General features: G+C 39.0%; 1 protein-coding gene across 2 annotated transcripts in view; it reads left to right on the top strand.

Annotated features, from left to right (window-relative positions):
• The window catches only part of ILRUN (inflammation and lipid regulator with UBA-like and NBR1-like domains), a 123,817-nt gene that overhangs the window by 19,904 nt on the left and 80,601 nt on the right, over positions 1-23,312 (top strand). For both annotated transcript variants that reach the window (XM_032648342.1, XM_032648341.1), the window contains exon 2: positions 18,368-18,522. In XM_032648342.1, coding sequence (XP_032504233.1) covers positions 18,368-18,522 — 155 coding nt within the window. The remainder of the gene's footprint in view (positions 1-18,367; positions 18,523-23,312) is intronic.

The raw sequence follows: 23,312 nt of genomic DNA, 5'->3' as shown, positions 1-23,312 counted from the left end.
CACTGCGCCACCAGGGAAGCCCTATGACATTGACATTTTTTAAAAGTCCAGGCCAGTTGTCCTCTGGAGTGTCCCATATTGTTGATTAGTCTGTTTCCTCATGGTTAAATTCAGGTTAAACGTTTTGTTGTTGTTAGAAATGTGTCTTCTGTTGCATCACATCAGGAGGCATCTGCTTTTGTCCCATTATTATGCTAAATTTGAGTATTTAGTTAAGACAGTGTCCACCTGTTATTCTTCTTTGTAATTAGTAAGTAATCTGTGATAGACTGTCAGAATATCCTTTTCCCCAGCAATCTTTCTCCTGTTATAGTATCCATTGATGATCCTTGCTTGAGCTATTTATTGCCTAGTGGTTGCAAAAAGGTAATTTTCTAATTCTGTTGTTCCTTCTGTGTTTATTAGTTAGCAGTCTTTTGTAAAGATATTGCTAATTTTTAAATGGAACTTGTCAGAGTCATGAAGGATTTTATGGAGAATGAAGCAGATTTTGGTTGCTTGTCTTAATAGTGTTGAGCTAAGCGTATTTACCTTACCCTCAGCCACAGAGGATCCAAAGAAACGGTACTGGAGAGAGAGAGATATCTCCTTGACCTTTGCGAAGCTTGAAATACATAAACTTTTTGACTGTGTTTACATTATTTGGGGATGTTTGCTGCTTTTCTCTCTTTGAGAGACCACTCTTTTTAAGGAATAAGAAAAAGATACAGAAATGGTTTTTCTTAAGCTTTTGTTAGTTTTTCTTTGTAAACCAAATTAGTTTTTTTCCCCCCTTGTTTGTTTGGATGGTTTTGTGATTTTTTTTTGATAGTAATTTAACTGGTGGTAATTATGCAGTATCATGCAAAGTAGCTATTTTTAAAAATTCTTTTCTTCTGTAATGTAAAAGAAATGCCATAGTTGGATGAGCTGTCCAAACCTGACTGCTTCTTATGTGCAGTTGGTTGCCCAGACATGAAAACATTAACAGAGTATGTGAGACTGTCTGCAAGTGTCATAGGACTTTTACAGGAAATATTCTTTACATGTTGTCTTCCTTGTTTGTTCTCAGGGATTAGTTACTACTAAAAATGACATCTGACATCATTTATACTGTCATTTTATTAGTTTGTAAAATAAAGGGGGGGCTGGTCCTCTCAGGTTTATGAACTGTGATAAAATCTGCCTTTATCCTAGTCTTTTTTCAAGTTCTATCCAATTTAATTTAGTCTTCCAGCTGTATGTAGCTTTTTAAGGTACCTATCTCACATGTACTAGAGAACAGCCAAATATAGCTGCAGAGTATTTGGAGATGGGTTGGCTGCAGAATGAGCAGAGTAGGCATTAAGGCTATGTGACATTATTTGGTGGTGATGATAACGTTGCATTGGCTTTGTTCAACATATTGCATAGAACTTGGCCAAGTTTTATTTACCTTTTTGTTTTTAGAGGACAGAATAAGATTCATAACATAGGGTCTTAGACACGTACCCAAGTATGCAATTTTGGAGGTGAAGTATGCTGAGTCTTACTGTTGTGTTCCCCAAAGACGGTGTGGTCAGCGTGGTTCTTCAGGGGCGATGAAACTGAAGAGGCTTTGAAGCTGGCCCCTGTAGCACACCATCAGGAAATCTCTAGGCAAGACATATAAGACAGGTGTGGAGCATTTTAATCAAAGGTATATGTAAAAGGTGTGTGATTTCTTTTAGAAGCCCCTGCATTTTTTTTCTCTGTATGCAGAAACAACAGCTAGATTTGAGAGTGGAATGCTGGCTTACAATTTAGCTTTTTGGCACTTTTCCCTTTTTTAAAAATAAAGAAAAAGTTGCTAGTATTTTTTAGAAAACAGATCTCTGACTAGGCTGTAGGATAAGATGCATTTTAACCATTGCTGGCTTATTCTAAGTTCCTTGTGAGGTAAACACACTTTTGAAAACCATACTTAATTATAGATTTACTTGATCATTTCATAACTGCTACTTTAAATTATGTCCCAACGAAAGTTCCATGAACAACAGTAAACCACAAATGTTTTGTTTATGAAGTTAGTTTTGTTTGAATCACATTTTCTGTTTGTCATTCTGGGACTTTTTGAGTATTTTACATTTTCATGGCTACTCCGCGCATTTCTACTCTGTTCTAGTATCTTCAAAAATTTCAGTTAGCACTGAACCTAATGATTATTTACCTTTTTAGGAAGTATCCATGACAGTTACATGGCGGGTGTGGGGGTGGGGTGGCGGGAGGCAAGAAGAATAGGAGTTAACTTCTAAGTGTGCATCTTTAATGGATAATTGAGTTCTTGAGAGCCGAGTTATGATGAAGGAAATGACTCAGCAGAAAATAGCACCTTTTTATTTGTAACCTTTTAGTTTTTTATATTCATAGTTTTCTTGTATGATGAACATTTTCAAACATATAGTAAAGTAGAAAGAATAATATAATGAATAGCCATTGTATTAATTTTTTGCTGTTGTTAATAAATTACCACAAACTTAGTGGTTTATAAAAACACCAGTTTATGATTTTATGGTTATGGAGTTCAGAAATCCAAAATGAGTCTCACTGGACTAAAATAAAGGTGTATCAGGGCTGTGTTCTTGCTGGAGAGCTCGTTTCTTTGCCTTTTCCCACTTCCAGGGGCCACATACCGTACCTTGTCTTATGGCCTCTTTTCTCCATCTTCAAAGCCAACATGTTGTGTGGGTCCTTCTCACACTGCTCTCTCTCTGGTTCTGTCTTCCAGTTCCCTCTCACACTTAAGGAAGTGATTACATTGAGTTCACCTGGATAATCCAGGATAATGTTGCTATGTCCAGGTCACCTGATTAACATCCTTAATTCCCCTGTGCCATTAACATAACATATATACACATTGTGGGGATGATGAAAACATGTTCTGAAACATGGTGATTGTGTTACAATTCAGTAACTTTACTAAAAATCATTGAATTGTGCAATTGAAATGGGTGAGTTTTATGCTGCATAAGTCCTACTTCAGTAGAGTTGTTTTTATTAACCTTTAGATGCTCTCCTTTGCATTTAGGAGTTAAGTCCAAATTTCTTATTGAAGCATATTGGTCTCATCCTAATTAAAATTTTCAAAAATTGTGGTTAAATACACATAACACAGAATTTACCATCTTAACCATTTTTAAGTGTACAGTTCAGTAGTGTTAAGCATGTTGTGCACTTAATCTCCAGAACTTTTTCATTTTGCAAAACTGAAATTCTCTACCCATAAACAATAACTCTTCATTTCCCCCTTTCCTGAGCCCCTGTCAGTCATCATTCTACTTCGTTTCTATGAATTACTACTCTGGATACCTCATATAAGTGAATACAGTATTTGTCTTTTTTGTGACAGCTTATTTCTCTTAGCATAATGTTCTCAAGGTTTATCCATGTTCCAACATGTGACAGTTTTTCCTTTCTAAGTTTTAGTAATATTTCACTGTATGTGTATTTTAATCCATTTCATCCGTTGATTGACATGTGCTTTCATCTTTTGGCTATTGTGAATAATGCTGCTATGAACATGGATGTGCACATTTTTTTTGTGACTCTGCTTTCTGTTCTTTTGGATATATACCCAAAAGTAGATTGCTGGATCTGAGTTAAGTTTTAATTTACCTTTCCAGTTCCTCTTCTGTCTCTTGTGACAGACTTTGCACCAGACTTGCAGACTCTATCTCTGGACCACACTCTACAATTTTGAATTAATCTGGGATTATTATGTTGCAGGTAACAAACTTACTTCCAACTAGATAATGCTAAAGGGGTGGCGGTATTTTAAGGATGTTTCTATGTTACACAGAACCCAAAGGCAGGAATAAGTTTGGGCTTCCAGGAACAACTGGAACCAGGGACTAAAAAACCCTTCAGGTTCCTTTCTATGTATGTTTTATCTAGGTGTTCGCAGTGGTCTCCTATCTCTGCTGAAGAGAACGGTGACTGTCAAAAGCCCCCAAATGTGTAGTTTATAGCCCAGATACTATGAGAAAAACTCTTTCTAAATTTCAGTTTCAAATTTCTGGGTGTCCCCACCCCCACGTCAACTCTGGAATGACCTCACTCTGTATTAAGGAGTTCTGTGTGCAAGTGGGGGCATTGCCAAACAAGTAACAGCTACAAATGCTCTCATCCCCCCTTCCCGTGGGAGATGACCCCTAGTCAGGTCCAGCTATCATAATTAAGACTTTTGTTGTCCCAGGTGCCCTATCCCACCAACTGAAGGTCTTTGGGTGATAGCTGTGCTTTCCCTAATGTGGTCTTGATTGGTTCAGGTATACATTTGCATGATCCTGCACTGTATAGGCTAAATGATACATTTCTTTGTTGTTGGCATTCCTCTGCCCTCTGTTATATTGATATATAGGCATACATTGGAGATATAGCTGGTTTGGTTCCAGACCACCGTAATAAACTGAATATTGCCATAAAGCGAGTCACACGAATTTTTTGGTTTCCCGGTGCATGTAAAAGTTATGTTTAGACTGCACTGTAGTCTGTCAAGTGTGCAAGAGCATTATGTCTAAGAAAACAATGTAGATATCTTAATTAAAAATTCCTTTATTGGCAAAAACCACTAACCATCATCTGAGCCTTTAGCAAGTTGTAATGTTTTTTGCTGGTGGAAGGTCTTGCCTCCATGTTGATGGCTACAGACTGATCAGCCTGGGAGTTGCTGAAGGCTGGGGCAGCTTAAAGTAAGAGAACAATGAAGTTTGCTGCATTGACTGACTCTTCCTTTTACGAGCAATTTCTCTGTAGCATGCAATGCTGTTTGATAGCATTTTGCCCACAGTTGAAATTCTTTCAAATTGGGAGTCAGTCCTTTCAAACCCTGCCATTATCAACTAAGTTTATGTAATATTCTAAGTCCTTTGTTGTTATTTCAACAATCTTCACAGCATCTTCACCAGGACTAGATACCATCTCAAGGAGCCACTTTCTTTGCTCGTCATAAAAAGTTAACTCCTCATCGGTTAAAGTTTTATCCTGAGATTACAGCCATTCAGTCACATCTTCAGGCTCCGCTTCTAATTCTCTCGCTACATCCACCACATCTGCAGTTACTTCCTCCGCTGAAGTCTCGAACCCCTCCAAAGTCATCCACGAGGGTTACAGTCAGCTTCTTCCAAACTCCTCTTAATGTGGATATTTTGACCTCCTCCCATGAATCACAAATGTTCTTAATGGCATCTAGAATGGTGAATCCTTTCCAGAAGGACTTACTTTGCCCAGATGCATCAGAGGATTCACTATAGCCTCACAAAATGTATTTCTTAAAGAACAAGACTTGAAAGTAGAAATGACTCTTTGATCTATGGCTACAGAACGGATGTTGTGTTGGCAACCATGAAAATCTCGTTGCATATCTCCAGCAGAGCTCTTGGGTGACCAGGAGCACCGTCGATGAGTAGTAACATTTTGAAAGGAATCTTTTTTTCTGAGCAGTAAGTCTCAACAGTGGGCTTGAAATGGTCAGTGAAGCATGTTGCAAACAGATGTACAGTCATCCAGGCTTTGTTGTTTCATTTACAGAGCACAGGCAGCGTAGATTGAGCATAATTTTTAAGGGCCCTAGAGTTTTCAGAATGGTAAATGATCACTGGCTTCACCGTAAAGCCACCGGCTGCATTAGCCCCTAACAAGAAAGCCTGTCCTTTGGAGCCAGGCACTGACTTCTCCTCCTTAGCTATGAAAGTCCTAGATAGCAACTTCTCCCAATATAAGGCTGTCTTGTCTACATTGAAAATCTCTTGTTTAGTGTAGCCCACCTTCATGAATTTTCTTAGCTGGATCTTCTGGATAACTTGCTGCAGCTTCTACATCAGCACTTGCTCCTTCACCTTGCACTTTTATGTTATGGAGAGGGCTTCTTTCCTTAAACTGCAAGAACCAACCTCTGCTAGCTTTAAACTTTTCTTCTGCAGCTTCTTCACCTCTCTCAGCCTTCACAGAGTTGAAGAGAGTCAGGGCCTTGCTCTGGATTAGGCTTTGGCTTGAGGGAATGTTGTGGCTGATTTGATCTTCTATCCAGACCACTCAGACTTTCTCCATATCAGCGGTAAGGCTGTTTCACTTTTCTTATGATTCGTGTGTTCACTGGAGTAGCACTTTTCATTTCCTTGAAGAACTTTTCCTCTGCTTTCACAACTTAGCTGTTTGGTACAAGCGACCTAGCTTCTGGCCTATCTTGTTTTTTGACATGCCTTCCTCACTAAGCTTAATCATTTCTAGCTTTTGATTTAAAGGGAGAGATGTGTGGCTCTTCCTTTCACTCGAACAGCTAGAGGCCATTGAAGGGTTATTAGTTGTCCTAATTTCAATATTGTATCTCAGGGAATAGGGAGACCCAAGGAGAAGGGAGAGAGATGGGGGAATGGCTGGTTGGTGGAGTGGTCAGAACACACACATTTACCAATTAAGTTCACAGTCTTATGTGGGCACTGTTCGTGGCACCCCAAAATAATTACAATAGAAACATCATATATTGCTGATCACAGATCACCATAACAAATATAATAATAATGAAAAAGTTTGAAATATTGTGAAACTTACCAAAATGTGACACAGAGACACAAAGTGAGCAAATGCTGTTGGAAAAATGCACTGATAGACTTGCCTGCAGCAGGATTGCCACAGACTTTCAATTTGTAAAAAAGCAATTATCTGTAAAGCACAATAAAGCCAAGTCCATTAAAACAAGGTATGCCTATAGTCCCAGTATAAAATTGTGAGGGGAAAATGTGATGAAAGGAAAAATATAGTTGACCTTTTAACAACTCAGGGGTTAAGAGTGCAAACCCTCCATGCAGTGGAAAATCTGTGTATAATTTGTAATTTGGCCCTCCACATTGGCAGTTCCCAATCCGTGGATTCAACCAATCTTGGATTGTGTAGTACTGTAGTATTTACCACTGAAAAAAATCTGAGTATAGTGGACCCGCCCAATTTACCTCATGTTGGTCAAGGACAGCTGTACTATATTTTGGTCAGTAGCATATTCCAGTCAACAAATATATATTAAGCACCTTCTATATGCCAGGCACTGTTCTCAGCCTGGGGGATAGAAGCAGAAAGAATTACGAGTGTACACTGTCTTCTGTAGGGCAGCAGCAGTAAAATACAGTCAGCAAGTCTCCTGGTCACCTGTTAACTTATTTCATCGGTGAAGAACTGAAGGCCTTGGCCTAGCTTACCCCAGAAAGATTTCCTATGTCTGATATTCTTCATGACCTTCCTTGAGAGGAGCACAGGAGATGTAGGGGCAGGGTGGGAGAGTTCCTTTATGAGGGCCATGCTGCTTTAGCTTTCCCTTCCAATACGATGCTACTTTTGGGACCTAGGGCTTGACCAGGGGTATAATAATTATAGGCTCCTAATAATAGAACTCCTTTAAAACTTAAGTTCATTGCTTATCCACTTCGTATTTGGACATTCCCTTTGATAAATAACCAAGTCCAGTAATATTATAATTAGATTTTAGTCTCCAAATTGCTGAAGAGGATTGCTAGGACCGGGTTAGGTCCCTTAGCTCTGCTTATCTTTCCAGGTTAAAGATCTCTACTCAGGGCATGGGTGGATAATTCTGGATTTAGAGTTTTCTCAGATATTCTGTGGAATGTCACCCCCTAAATTTCCCCTCTCCCAGCTATGTTTCTTTTAGATATGGCTTATAATGAAGGGGGGAGGAGATGGCAGTTTGGGGGATCCTGGGAGAAGTGTTTGAAAGGGGCTATCTACATTGTATTCATCAGTGTCTCACAGTTTAAGTGATGCAGAGAGTTCAGGTGCTGAAATTCAGCAAGTCTCTTAATTATCTAATCATTAGAGGTTTCAGATCTCTGGCTTTGGGCAGAAAGTTATATTCTTATCTTGTATGTCATATCTTCTTTCTGGAAAACCAGATTGGGTTGGGTTGTGTTTTGCAGGTTGGATTGTCTTGAAAAACTTTACTGAAGTTTGCAGAGTGTTCTGTGGGCAATTTCCTTTTATGGTCCAAGCTCCAAAAGCTCCATCTAGCTTTGGAGTGCATATGGAGTATAACCAGTTGCTTTGCTACATACAGGGACTGCTAGCTTGCTAAGCCCAGATGGAGGGGAGCCCGTTTCCTCCATCTCACCTTGACTTTTTGTTTGTTTGTTTATTTGTTTGTTTTTAAAAATATTTACTTATTTTTGGCTGCGTTGGGTCTTCCTTGCTGCTTGCGGGCTTTCTCTAGTTCTGGCGAGTGGGGGTACTCTTTGTTGCGGTGTGTGGGCTTCTCATTGTGGTGGCTTCTCTTGTTGCAGAGCATGGGCTCTAGGCGCTCGGGATTTAGTAGTTATGGCTTGCAGGCTCTAGAGCGCAGGCTCAGTAGTTGTGGCGCATGGGCTTAGTTGCTCTGCGGCATGTGGGATCTTCCCGGACCAGGGCTCAAACCTGTGTCCCCTGCATTGGCAGGCAGATTCTTAACCACTGCTCCACCAGGGAAGTCCCCTTGACTTTGTTATGCATTGTGGATTTTTAACTTTTGCAATACTTTAGTCTTGTATCAGTTAGGACTGTACTGGAGGTGAACACAACCCTGTCTTAAACTAGCCTGAATAAAAATGAGAATTAATAAGGATACAGGAATATCTTAGAACTTAAGTTAGCAATTCATTTGGGCTTCAGAAACAACCAGAACCAGAGACCTGAATGTTGTCAGGCCTGTCTTTTTCTGGCTGTTGGTGAGTTTGTGGTGTTCTTGTGATTCTCATGCATTTGTGTGCCTTTGCATATAATCTCCCTCTGTCTGAAATGCCCCTTCACCCCCTTCTCAAAGTGCTTAACCAGTTCATTAGGGTACAGTTTTTTTTTTTTTTTTGGCAGTACATGGGCCTCTCACTGTTGTGGCTTCTCCCATTGCGGAGCACAGGCTCCGGATATGCAGGCTCAGTGGCCATGGCTCACGGGCCGAGCCGCTCCACGGCATGTGGGATCTTCCCGGACCGGGGCACGAACCCGTGTCCCCTGCATCGGCAGGCGGACTCTCAACCACTGTGCCACCAGGGAAGCCCTAGGGTACAGTTTTGATGTTACCTGGTTGATGAAGCTTTCCCTGAATTCCTAAGTTTGAGTAAGGTATTTTCTTTTCTGTACTTTTGTAGTCCTTGGTTATATTTCTTCCCTGAAATTTACCTCATTGAATTGTGATTTCTTGTTTCTAAATCTTTCTTTAATAGACTTTGTGTTCCTTGGTAGCAAAGACTGTCTTATTTATCTTTACGTTTCTATTACCTAGAGCATGAATGAGTGAAAACTTAAAAGAAATATAAAAGAAGTAAATATTATATACTAACTGATTGGCAGATAGGGAAAACGTTTTTGTACTGATAATTTAGTTTGATTCTGAGCATAAATGTTGTTGGTTCTTTCAGTCCTGGAAACTGTGTTTGGGAATAGGAAATATATTTTTTAGGGTGATCAGAGCATAAGCATACCATACTTGAGTTATGGTGAGGTACAGTGCATGTCTCAATTTGTTCACCCACTCAGTTTCCCATGTCTGAGCTTTGCCGTTTATTGCACTTGACATGGAAGTGTCCCCAAAGGCTAGCAAGGATCACCCATAGGGCAGAATCCTACTCATACCCAAGAGTCTGTCCAACTTCTTTTTCTCTTAAAAATGTTTCATCTTCTTTAACACATGGTGCTGGTACAACTGGATAACCACGGGCAAAAGAATGAAGTCAGACCCCCTACCTCACTCTTTATACAAAAATTAACTGAAAATTAGTGACCTAAATAAAAGTAAAACAATAAAACTATTAGAAGAAACATAGGGATAAATCTTCATGATCTTGGATTGGGCTACTGATTCTTAGATTTGATGTCAGAGTCAAAGCAACAATGAAAAAAACTAGATAAATTGGACTGCAACAAAATTAAAAACTTGTTATGCATCAAAAGACATTATCAAGGAAGTGAAAAGACAGTCAACATAATGGGAGAAAATATTTGTAAATCATATATCTGATAAGGGTCTAGTATCCAGAATATATAAAGAATCCTTACAGCTGCACAATAGGAAGACAAGCAACTCAGTCACAAAAATGAGCAAAGGATTTGAATAGACGTATCTCCGAAGAGGATATACAGATAGCCAAGTACATGAAGAGTTGTTTAAGATCATTGGTCATTAAGGAAATGGAAATCAAAACCACAGTCAGATATCACTTCACACCCACTAGGATGGCTATAATAATAAAAAAAAAAAAGAGGGCTTCCCTGGTGGCGCAGTGGTTGAGAGTCCGCCTGCCGATGCAGGGGACATGGGTTCGTGGCCCGGTCCGGGAAGATCCCACATGCCGCGGAGCGGCTGGGCCTGTGAGCCAATGGCCACTGAGCCTGTGCGTCCGGAGCCTGTGCTCCACAACAGGAGAGGCCAGAACAGTGAGAGGCCTGCGTACCGCAAAAAAAGAAAAAAAAAGAAAAGAAGTGTTGGTGAGGATGTCGAGAAATAGGAACACTTGACTTGTACATTGTTGGTAGAACTGTAACATGGTTCAGCTGATGTGGAAAACAGTTTGTGGTTTTTCAAAAAGTTAGACATGGAATTACATGTGACCCAGACGTTCTACTCCTAGGTATATATCTAAAGAAATGAACACATATGCCCACACAGACATTTGTATATGAATGTTTATAGCAGTATTACTCAATAGTCAAAAGGTAGAAACAATCCAAATGCCCATCAGCAGATGAATGGATAGTCAAAATGTGGTATGTACATATAATGGAATATTATTTAGCCATATAAAGGAATGAAATACTGATCAGCATGCTACCATTTGGGATAAATCTCAAAAATATTCTGCTAAGTGGAGGAAACCAGACACAGAGGTTGCATATGGTGTCATTCCTTTTATATAAATTATCCAAAATAGAGAAATTCATAGAGACAGAAAACAGATATGTAGTTGCCTGGGGATGGGGGGGAGGGAATAATGAAGACTGATTACTTAATGGATATGTGGTGTTCATAATGGGTATGAGATGATTTAAAAGTTTTGAAAGTAGAGGTGGTTGCACAACATTGTGAATGCGGTAAACACCATTGAATTGTATACTTTCAAGTATGTAGTTAATTGTATGTTATGTGACTTTCACCTCAGTTTTTTTAAAAGAGGGGAAATAGTTTGATCTTGACACAGTCAAAGGCACTCAGAAATTAAAGTCTATGATGCCAGTGTCAAATTGGTGTAGGCTCAAAATCTGCCCCTTCCCCTGCCCACTTTTTAAACAATGAGCCAATTGTATTTTCTCAGATGACAGCGATACCCAATGTAAGATGGCTCTGGGGTTGCCTAATTTAGTGGTTCAACTATATCATCAAGGACACAGCAATTTTATTTCCCTTTCTGATCTGTCATTGTCAGCATGTCAGCCTCATCCTCATTAGGTCTCCTGAGGATCGCGGTAGGTTCCTTAATGTTCCCTAGATGGCTGAAGTAATTCTTTGCACCTAATTTTTTTTTGTATCTTCCAGTGGTGGGAAATAAGATACCTTTTCTTTCTTCTGTTTTTGTTTTCATTTACCTTTTTTATAAACTATTCAAACCTACAGAAAATTTTTTAAAAATCAGAGTATATACCCTTATACTTGCCACCTAATTCAACAACAGTGGTTAACATTTTTGCCATAATTTGTTTTCTCTATGTAAAAATTTTTTGAATCATTTGAAAGTTGTAGACATCACGACCCTTCATCCTTAAATATTTCAGCATGCTTCTAAAAAAAAGGACATTCCTTTACATAACTACATAGTAAGGCACTAAGATAATTTACAAAAATTCTTTAGTACTAAAAAGATATCCAGTACATATTGTAAGTTTGCTCAGTTCTTCCCAAATGTATCATTTTTAACCTTTTTTTTTTTAATAGAATCAGAATCCCTTCAAGGACCTCAAAGATCATATATTGCATTTGGTTGTTATGTCTCTTTGAATTTTTTTGTGTTTGGGGGTTGTCAACAAGGCTTGAGGGATCTTAGTTCCCTGACCAGGGACTGAACCCAGGCCACGGCAGTGAAAGCGCCTAACCCCTGGACCCTCTCTTTAAATCTAGAACAGTGCCACCACCTTGGGTTTTCATGGCAGAATGCTAGTGTTTTACTTTCTCTTTGGAAAAGGTATAACTGCTGATGTTAGAGGGACCAGTTCTAAAAAGTATTAAAATTAATGGATCAGTAAATAGCCAGGAAAAGAAGAGGAAGAAACAGTCTTAGGCTTGCTAGGGCCCTGAGAAGTGGGTAAATACTGGTGTGAACTTTGTTGCTCCTCTTAATGAAATCTTCCACAAGTTCTTTCTTTCTTCTTACTGTCTTCATGTATTAAATAATATCATCTATTAGTTAATTTTTAGGTTTGAAAGTATTTTAAGTCTTCTTTAGCCCAACTTCTGTTCCCTACCTGCATTCATCTTTGTTTTAATGAAATTCTCAGTTTCTTCTCAGTCCTTAAAATTCACAAGTACACGTTTTCTGGCCTCTTTTTTTGGTCTTCCATGTTACATGCTTGCTGAGTTGATGTTGGAAAGCCCGGGTAGATGTTGGAAAGCCCAGGTAAGAACTGACATCTGTTTTGCTGATCCTTTTTCTAATCAGCTTTTTTCAGTCATTCAAAGATAGTGAGGTCTTTCTGATCCCTGATGAGCTTGTGCCTTAGGAGCAGTATCATTGGTGCTCCACAGGTGAGGGAAACTTCTTGAAGTTCAGGATAGGTACTGCTTGAAGCCTGAGGAAGCTACTGTTCATGTTTAACTAGATTGATTCAGTATTCTGACTTCCCATTTTAATTTATGTCCAAATTAGATGGATAGTTTTTTTTCTTATAAACAATTTGGACCCTTTTGAGTTTCTTACTTGTTCAGAGAGTGGAAAGAGAAGGTGTCTAATTTTATTTTGCTGAGAGTCTGAGCTAATACTTAGACTTCCGGCATTCCCTCTTTAATTCTGATTTCCTAGTTTTCTTAACTGTTTTCTTCTACCCCCGTATTTTTGGGATTATGTTCCTGACTGTATATTCAGTATATAGATGATTTTTCTTTATAAGACTGTCAGTTTGACTTACGTTTGTATAAATAGTACAAAAATAAATGTTTTGTGTTTGTGAATATATGCAAGATTAGGCATTTGACCACTTTCAGGAATTCAGTTTAATGAGAAGTTACAATTAATTCATTTATAGAATTCATGATGGTACTTAATATGTTCTTAAGAAAATCAGATGTTCAGAGCATTAGTAGAAAACTGGAAAATTCTGGGTAAGGTAAAAGTTTTATGCCTTTGAATAGATGTGGTTCTGATTTGTACTAATAATTGACTGTCTAGCCTGGGGCAAGTTATTTACCTGTCAGTGCATCTGTGGCCTCATCTATAAAATGAAGGTTGGACAATATTGCTTCTTAGTTATAAAACTGCATTTCATCAGGAAACACATATCAGCATCACCAGATTCTTCTACTCCAAATCAGGTTAACCTGATTATCAGTGCAGTTGAAACTGTATTGTGCACCAAGCCCATTTTTTTTTTTTTACCCCAAGATGGAAAAGCTGCCTTGGGCTGATAAGCCTCAGTGTGAGAGATAGTTGTAGTTACCCTTCTTTGAGTGTCCCTGGTTTGCTGCAGTCTGCTAGGCTTTGTAACGGAGAGGGCCCTTGTCTGTTTTGCTGTCTGTTCTGTCCCTAGACCCAGGCCGAGTGCCTAGAACATGGATAAATGCTCATTAATTAAATATTTGTTGAATGAATGACTGCCAACCTAGGGCATTGGCATTTACACACATTGCCTCATGCAGTCTTCACAGCCAACTTTATAACACCCAACTTTGTAATAAAAAATATAAGCAACCTTACAATAAAAAAACTCAGTTTTGCACGTGAGCAAACTGACACAGATGCTTAACCACTTGTTCAAAGCCCCACAGCCAGGGGTTAGGAGCTGCCTCCAAACAAAGCCATTTAAAATTTTACCATTTTATAATCAAATGGGACCTAATCAAAAACTTAAAAGCTTTTGCACAGTAAGAAAACCATAAGCAAAACGAAAAGACAACCTATGGACTGGGAGAAAATATTTGCAAACAATGCAACTGACAAGGGCTTAATTTCCAAAATATACTAACAGCTCATACAACTCAATGACAAAGAAACAAACAACCCAATGGAAAAATGGGCAGATGACCTAAATAGACATTTCTTCAAAGAAGACATACAGATGGCCAATAGGCACATGAAAAGATGCTCAATATCGCTAATTATTAGAGAAACGAAAATCAAAACTGCAATGAGTTATCACCTCACACTGGTCAGAATGGCCATCATTAAAAAGTCTACAAATAACAAATGCTGGATAGGGTGTGGAGAAAAGGGAACCCTCCTACACTGTTGGTGTGAATGTAAATTGGTGCAGCCACAATGGAAAACAGTTTGGAGGTTCCTTTAAAAACTAAAAATAGAGTTGCCATATGATCCAGCAATTCCACTTCTGTGCATATATCAGGAGAAAACTAATTTGAAAAGGTACATGCACCCCCATGTTCATAGCAGCACTATTTACAATAGCCAAGACGTGGAAGCAACCTAAATGTCCATTGACAGATGAATGGATAATGAAGATTGGTAAATATATACAATGGAATACTACTCAGCCATAAAAAAGAGTGAAATAATGCCATTTGCAGCAACATGCATGGACCTAGAGATTATCATACTAAGTGAATGAAGTAAGTCAGGAAGGCAAATACCATGTGGTATCACCGATATGTGGAATCTAACATATGATCCAAATGAATTTATTTACAAAACAGAAACAGACTCACAGACGTAGAAAACAAACTTATGGTTACCAAAGGGGAAAGGGGGTGGGGGAGGGATAAATTAGGAGTTTGGGATTAGCAGATACAAACCACCTGATAAACAGCACAGGGAACTATATTCAGTATCCCGTAATAAACCATAATGGAAAAGAATATGATAAATAATATATATATCTGAATCACTTTGCTGTACATCAGAAACTAACATAACATTGTAAGTCAACTATACGTCAGTAAAAAAATAAAGTAAAATTTTACCATTTTAACCATTTTTCAGTGCACAGTTCTGTGGCATAAAGTATATTCACAATGTTATGTAACCATCTCTATCATCCATCTTTGCCTGTGCCCTTTTTCCCCCTATTAACACTGCCTCCCTTTGTTCTTTAGGGCACTTTTAACTTTTTAAAATCAGAGTAAAAACTTCTCTTGAGCAAAAACACTGAAGGAACCTGGAAGTTTAAACTTTCAGGCTGGGCTGCATACTGAGTCAGTGTCCTCCCTTTCCCATCTCCTCAGCCAGCTCTGTTTCATGTAGAGTTTTTTATTGGCTAATAATAGTTGGGTATGTTGTTTTGAACAGGAATACATGCTATCAAGTCTGCTGTTCTCACACTGAATAGGAGCTGTTTAGTCTTTTCCTGCGGTTCCTTGGCCCTGTGAGGCAGTGATCTAAATGGTCCAAGTGCTGAGGAGCTGTGTACCTGCCTGATGGGTTAGAGCACCACCGGGCTAATGTCTTCTCTCCGCCTTGTACTTGGGAAATGATTGTGCTTTGTCATCCTTCACTTCTTCGTCCTGATAGGAGTCCAGTTCACTACTTTCAGTTTCACTTTGGGCTTTAAAAGTATTCCTTAATCTTTCTCTGGTTGAATTTTCTGTATAATACAGGTACAAGTAAGCAGTTTTGTTGGCTTGGCTGTGGGATGAGTTGGAATATGTGAAAGGAGATTTGGGAGGGGGATGGATCTGCCTAAGTAGGGTAGCTGGACTTTTCCACTTGCTAGTGTTTCTCCTGTGCTGGTCTCGAAGTCCTGTTTGATATCAGGCAGAGCCAAGTGGCGAAATATGACACAGGCTGAGGATGAGCATTGGCAATTGTCCTGAGTGCACAAATAGTCTCTTCCCTCCCAAGCATATTTTACAGCCAAGTGAACAGAAGACAATTCAGGCTGTTTGCCTGAGACCTTCGGCAGAAAAATTATCTTTATAAAAAAGTGGCCACTTGGTTTTTATAAAAAGTTTCAGAAGAACAAAATGCAACCTAGGCTTATTTCTCTCTCCCTTGTTTTATCTCTGATCCCTAAGTGTAAGGCTGATTCCAGATGTACTCCTAAGTCTGTTTGCGGGTGGTAGGGTCTGGGCATCCCCAAGTTCGACCAGTCACATATTCTTCACTTGAGATCAGTGTCAGCTAGATAAGGAAGTTGCCGGAAAAACTGAAGTCTAAGCCTTCCTATTGAATGGTCAAGTAAACAGGCACAGTTTGGACCCTGGCCCAGTTCTGCTCCATGTAAATTTTATCTAGCACACACATGACGGGCCAGCAGTTGGTGGTGGTGTAATTCCAGTCATGACTCACTAATAACTGCAGGTCGCCATTGCATGAGGCTTGACCTGAGGTAGCTGCTCTAAATATAGCCTTCCTTTCTGGCAGCTGCAAACACCTGGAAGAGCAGGCAGGCCCCCAGCAGAAAAGTATTTGCTGTTAATAGCATGTCTGTTGAACAGTTGTGTACTGTCAGAGCTTATTTCATGCTATGTTTATACATAATTAAAAACAACCCACTGTATCCATTGGCTTATGGTTGGGTTATGTTTAGAAAAATGCTATTTGTGTTGTTATTCTGTGGGGACTGGGGATGATGTCACTAGTTTGAGGAAGACCATAAGAGAAATGGTTAATGAAATTACTGACAATTTCTTTGATCTTTAATGAACACAGCTAACTTAAACCCCCTTAGCGGCCTTTGGTCTCTGGCACTGAAGAACCAAGCTGTCAGTCGTGTGATTCTGTTCAGTTAGGGACTCTGGTTTGTGTGCTTGGTAGTCCTTCTGACCTAAGGGGGTTTATAAGTAATTGAAAAGAACACTAGGGACTTCCCTGGTGGTCCAGTGGTAAAGAATTCACCTTACAATGCAGGGGACATGGCTTTGATCCCTGATCAGGGAGCTAAGATCCGACATGCCGCGGGGCAACTAAGCCCGTGCGCCAAAACTACGGCACTTGCACACCTCAACTAGAGCCCGCGTGCTCTGGAACCCGCGCGCCACAACTACAGAGCCCATGTGCCCTGGAGCCTGCGTGCCACAACTAGAGAAGAGAAAACCCACATGCCACAACTAGAGAGAAGCCAGCACACCACAACGAAGAGCCCACGCGCCACAACGAAAGATACCGCATGCCTCAACGAAGATCCTGTGTACTGCAACTAAGACCTGATACAGCCAAAAATAAATTAAATAAATAAATCTTAAAAAACAAAATAAAGAACACCACTATTTACAAAATGGTGTTAAGACCTCACCAAGATCTTATTTTTTACCTGTCAGATCGACAAAAATCCAAAATGTTGGAGAAACACTGTTGATGAGCAAGTGGGGCAATAGGCACTCTCATACATTCTTGGTGGGAGCATTCATTAAGTATGTAACTTTTTTATTGAGGGAAGTTTAGATATATCGATTGAAGCCACAAATATATGCCCTTTGACCCAGTGGTATCACTTGTAGGACTTTATCCTACAGATGCACTTGTATGTTAAACTATGTGTGCTTAATCTTATATATGGAAGAATTAAAGATTGGAAGCAAACTCAAAAGTGGATTGGTTACCTAAATAATGATATATCTATACAGTGGATACAGCTATAAAAAACAATGAGGATATTCATTGTGTACTGACTTAGAAATGTCTTCATGATACAGTGTTAAGGGAATAAAGGAAAGGGCAGTGTGTAATATGCTACCAATTGTGTAAGAAGGGGGGAATGTATATCATTTGCTTGTATGTGCGTAAGGAAGTTCTGGAAGGGTATTTAAGAAAGTAATATGAACGAATGATTACCTGTGTGTGTGTAGGAAGGAAGAGATAAGATGGGTATTTTTCATTGTATGAAACTTTGAATCATGTGCATGTATTGCTTTTTCAAAAAAATAATTAGATTTTTTTTTTTTAATGGAGCTTCTTTGGATTTTAGTCACAGCTACAGAGGAGCTCTCTTTTAATTGACTCCCTTACCAATACTTGCTGTCCTTATGGGTAAGAGGGGGATTTCCTCACATTGTTGCTGATGGTGCTAATAATGTTTATTACTTTCTATGTGGGTACCTTGGGAAGAAAGTGATGCACAAGTTTTTCGTCCTGCTGTTTTTCCTGTTGTTCCTTAGCCAGAATCAACGACTCTGAAGATTAACATACCAGGAGCCGTCTATATACCTTCTATATATGGGTTCTATAGGTTCCTTTTGTTTGACAATTAGGATAATATGCTCTGGAGAGGACTGAAGTCTTTTGCCTTTTCTCTTTATTTGTAGGAACCTACAAGCAGCAATTGGCGCCTATTATGACTTTGAGAGCCCAAACATCAGTGTGCCCTCTATGTCCTTTGTTGAAGATGTCACCATAGGAGAAGGGGAGTCGATACCTCCTGATACTCAATTTATAAAAACATGGCGAATCCAAAATTCTGGTAAATGTATAACGAGCAATCTTCCTTGCCCAGTTTTCTTTTTCTTAGTAGTTAAAAGAAATAAGGAAGTGTTTTAGCTTAAATTATGTGATTGTGTAACTCTGAGCTTTTCCTTATACATGATGTAGAATTTTCTGTTACTGGTATGATGACCCAAACACCAATAAAATACTCCCTAGATTAGGAAGAATTTAGGTCTTGATGACATTTAAACACAATTCAATATTCTTTTGATACCAGGAACTAGGCCTGTGTGTGGTGGTGGTATTGTCTCCACCTGTACAGTTCTACTCCATCATTTTATTTCTGCTCTAATTAATCTTCCAGTTATTTCCAGCAAGCTAGAGGAGGTACATCCTTGAATGGAACAAGGTAGTTAGAGTTGTGAGCATCTGCTCTTTTGAAAGCTTATTTCTTTGCAACCACAAGGATGATTGTATCTGAAATTTTCATTGAGCTATCTATTTGAGATGTTAACATCACTTTGAAAAATTGGGTAAGAAGTGTAGGGATTTGCTCAGAATAGAAAAGATGGAAAGATTGAGAAATTGCTTTTTTTAAAAAACATTGTTTTGACGTACTGCTGATTTAAGAAAAATTTAACATAAGTTAACCGTAGTTCTTTGAAAATAGTATCTGAATATGTATTAGTAAATGTTTATTATCACCTTTTACTTGTTAATTCTTTTCGAATGACTTTTTAAATTTGAGTGAGTTTAGTATTTCTTGTCTCATCCAGTAACAGTTTATGCTGACTAGGTGAGGATGCTTTAACTTCCTTATTAATGAGGATTTACAAAAGAAATTCTAAGAGATGGAAAACTAGACAAAAGGAATATTTAGCTAAAAGTTTGTTGGTGTCGGGGAACCATGTCTAGTAAGGTAATCTGATGTGGAATGATATAAAACTCTGGGGACTCAAACCTATAAAAGTGACCTTTTATTGGACCCTGTTTACTTTTCAGTTCTTTATACTTCAGTTCTTTTATGATGGGGAGAGACTGGCCAAGCTAGCCTTTTATATAATAATTAATGTACCAAATTATTATTCTTAGTTTTTCTGGCTAATTTGGAAGTAACTTTACCTTGGATGGTGTGTCACTGAGCAAAAGCACATAATCTGGATTGACCCAGTATTGTAGATGACTGGGGACATCAGTGGCTTTGTAAATTTTCATTAGCTTCTTTTCTCTTTTGGTTATAACACTGTTTGGTGCATTGTTAGTTTGAGAGGCACATGGCAATACAGGAAAACAGCCATTTTTCTTGAAATTCTTGTTCCAAGTTTGATTATCTTTACATTGTCTAATTTCTTTCTCACCTTGCTTAGTGTTGTCTGCTTTTAAAAATATTAAAACAATCTCTTTAGGTCAGCTTTTATTCATTATATTTCTTATCTGAATTACTAAAATCTGTGTTACTGGTCAAAAATGCTTTTGAAACCTAGCCATGAATTTTTAAAATGAATAACATTTGTTTAGAAAGTATAGCTTATTAAAAGTTTTGTTTATTTAAAAGAATTAATCCAAGACCTTGTTTACTTAATGGTGAAAACACTGGAAATGGTCTGGCTTTCCATGGGTTCTTTATAGTGTTTTTAAATATTGAAAGTTGTTAGAGTACTGTTGAAATGTTTTAAATACCATCTTGCTGCAAAATAACCATTTTATATTTCAGAAAGCCTCTTGAAATATCTACTCACTCACTAGACAGTTCCTTGGGTTAATGGGAGATTGTAAGGGTTTGATATAAAATGGCGAGAATGTCAAATCAGAACCCCAAAGAGCTTGCCTTTCACCTTGACTTGGAGAAAATTTGTTTTAGTGTCCTGCTTTTGCATAGTAACTCCAGTTTAAAACAGTCTCTGGGTCTGCAGCCTGTCTTCCTGTAAAAGGACATTTTTGTTCCTGTACACCTCTTAAAAACTGGGCAACAGTTGCTAGAGATTTTACCTTTCGAGGTACTTGGAACAGGTAGGTTTTTTATTCTTCTGGAAATCGTTCCATCAGTTGTAAAATAGTTTTGTGTCTGTAAACTAAATGCTTTCCATTTGATTAAGAAGAAACTGGCCTCACATAATTAAGTGACAGGTATGTTATTAGAGAGAGAGATAAGGAAAGCATGCACAGGCACTGGTTCTTTGGTGTCATTCTAATCTGGCCTGGGTTTTTTCTGGAAATAGAGTGGTAACACAAAGAAGTAGGGTAGGCCGGGACTTCCCTGGCAGTCCAGTGGTTAAGGCTCTGCTCCCAATGCAGGGGGCATGGGTTCAATCCCTGGTTGGGGAACTAAGATCCTGCATGCCGCATGGCGTGGCCAAAAAAAAAGAACTAGGGTAGGGCTTAGCTGTTTCTCCTCAGGCTCTCTTACTCTCATTCATAACCTTCCCTAAGAGATAAGTGCTCGCTGAAAGAGTTTCATAAATAATTTTTCACGGTGCTTCTCTACTGTCATGTTTCAGGCATATCAGGAATTCAAATTTACAACAGATGAGATTGATAGGAACTGCATATAGCTGTCCCAGCACCTTCCCCAAAGAAGATAAATGTCACACACTGTTTAAAATTAAACACCTAATATTGTTTAAGTCCTTACATTCAGATCATAGAAAAACGGAAGTGAGACATTTAATGACATAGATGCAGAATCCCAGGATCCAAACTTTTGGTACTGTGTAAGTTTTAGAAGTTTGGGAAACATGACCAGGAAACTTTACAGTTGGAGTTTAAAATGAAAATTTGAAACTGTCCCTCTGAGGATGAAAGGAGACAATTCTCTTTACCAACACTTACAGCTTTTCAGTTGTTATAGCCATGCTCTGCTGTCCAGCTGTGGTGAGTGTTAAACTACGCATATTATAACTCTGGTGTTTCTCTGACTTTAATGAAGTAGTTATGATTGTTATATGAGAGAGTGACATGAGAGTCATCTTTATTTTCTAAACTACATAGAAGTGAATATGAAACAACAGTTGAGGGAAAAAAAGAAGCTTGAGAAAGAACAACTATTCCCTCCATTTTTCTTTTGACTCCTTAAAATAAGTTTCTTATGTTCCAGTCACTTTATCAGGTACAGGAAGAAAATGGCAACAAGATCAGTGAAGGTCCCTGTTTGCATGTAGCTTAATTTGAAATGCAATCTCTAAAGCTACAGGGGTTAAAAAGAGGGAGGGGGTCTTCACTGAGGTTTGTCTTTGGTCTTGCTCTTTGGATGTTCCTTGTTGTCTCCAAACTATTTCTATAATCACTTATACCTAGTAAGTCTCAGACTTTCTGGAACTGATGGACTTTTATTTCATTTTTGCCATGCTCTCTATCATCTCAGAATTGCCACATGACAGGTTTCTTGTTTTGTTTTGACTTTTTATGTTTTTTAATAAAATTATATTCCATGATAACTGGAGAATCACAGCCTTAGTCATATGTGTGCTTGCGATACTTAACTTGGAAAGTCATAAAACACAGATTAGTCTTTCTTTTGTTCTTATATATATCTACCCCCCCCCCCCATTAAGCTAGTTGTAACAGACTTAATTTGAAGTGCTATTGTGTTATGCTTCTCAAATCCAGATTTTTCCAGTATGCTTAGCCTGGTAGGCCAAGTAGCTCATCAGTGTTTCCCTTCCTTCTGTATCAAGAGCCAGTATCAGTGACCTTTTCAGAACTACCTGACCTGACAGTTGGGGGCTGTAAGAACTATATGTCATAATAAACTGTTGGTAACTCTCAGAAGGCAGATGATTGGTTCTTCATTTTATAGCAGATTAACACTTCATAGTTGATGGTGTATAACTCTTCCAGTTTTTTCAAGAGGCTCTCGAAGAACCACATCAGTAGGGTCTGATGTACTAAAAAGATCAGGACCGTAGCCTCATAATTGTTAATCATTTAACATTTTACCAACTAACTCAGTATCCTGGGAATACAGCAGTACTCCCTCTTTTGCACAGATGAGAGATCCAACTGTCTCAGCTGCTTGTGCTTGTCTGCCTAGGACAGCCAAGTATTTTCCACACCCAGACAGTCTTGGTTTCCCTTGTTTTCTTTAAAGTTGGAAAACAGACACATTCTTGGATTTTCATATAAACATTGTCTTGTTATAGATGTGTGTGTGTGTGTGTGTGTGTGCATGTGTATGTGTGTCTTTTAAAGAATAATTGTGAATTCAGCCCTATAATAGTAGTTTAATTTTCCTCTTGGATCTTGGTCTTTAAAGAGACTGACATTTTCCAAGGTACTTCACATCAACTGCTACTATTCTTGACTAAGACAAATATGCTTTTGCCGGGCCGTAGGCCCCAGAAATGAAAAAAAAGAATTTTCACGTATTGCCAGTGTATCATCCACAACCTTTTCCACAGCAGCAGTTGCCCTTTATAGTGTTAACTTTAAGAGGGCACTTTGCTGGCAGGATTTTTTTTTTTTTTTTTTTTTTTGCGGTACGCGGGCCTCTCACTGTTGTGGCCTCTCCTGTTGCGGAGCACAGGCTCCGGACGCGCAGGCTCAACGGCCATGGCTCACGGGCCCAGCTGCTCCGCAGCATGTGGGATCTTCCCGGACCGGGGCACGAACCCGTGTCCCCCGCATCGGCAGGCGGACTCTCAACCACTGCGCCACCAGGGAAGCCCAGGATTTTTTTTAAAGAGGGTCTGACAGACATAGTGACCACTCCTCCATCTGCTACCCCTAAAAAAAAAAAAATCCAAGAGCCACAGCAGGTGCCGTTCATTATGGGGCTGAGATCTCAGCAGTAGAGTGTTGGTTGCTTTTCTCTCCAGTTCTCTTTTTCAG

Source organism: Phocoena sinus, chromosome 11 (genome assembly GCF_008692025.1).
Source record: "Phocoena sinus isolate mPhoSin1 chromosome 11, mPhoSin1.pri, whole genome shotgun sequence".
Taxonomy (NCBI): domain Eukaryota; kingdom Metazoa; phylum Chordata; class Mammalia; order Artiodactyla; family Phocoenidae; genus Phocoena; species Phocoena sinus.
Note: the sequence above shows the minus strand (reverse complement) of the source record. Positions and strands in the feature narration are given on the sequence as shown.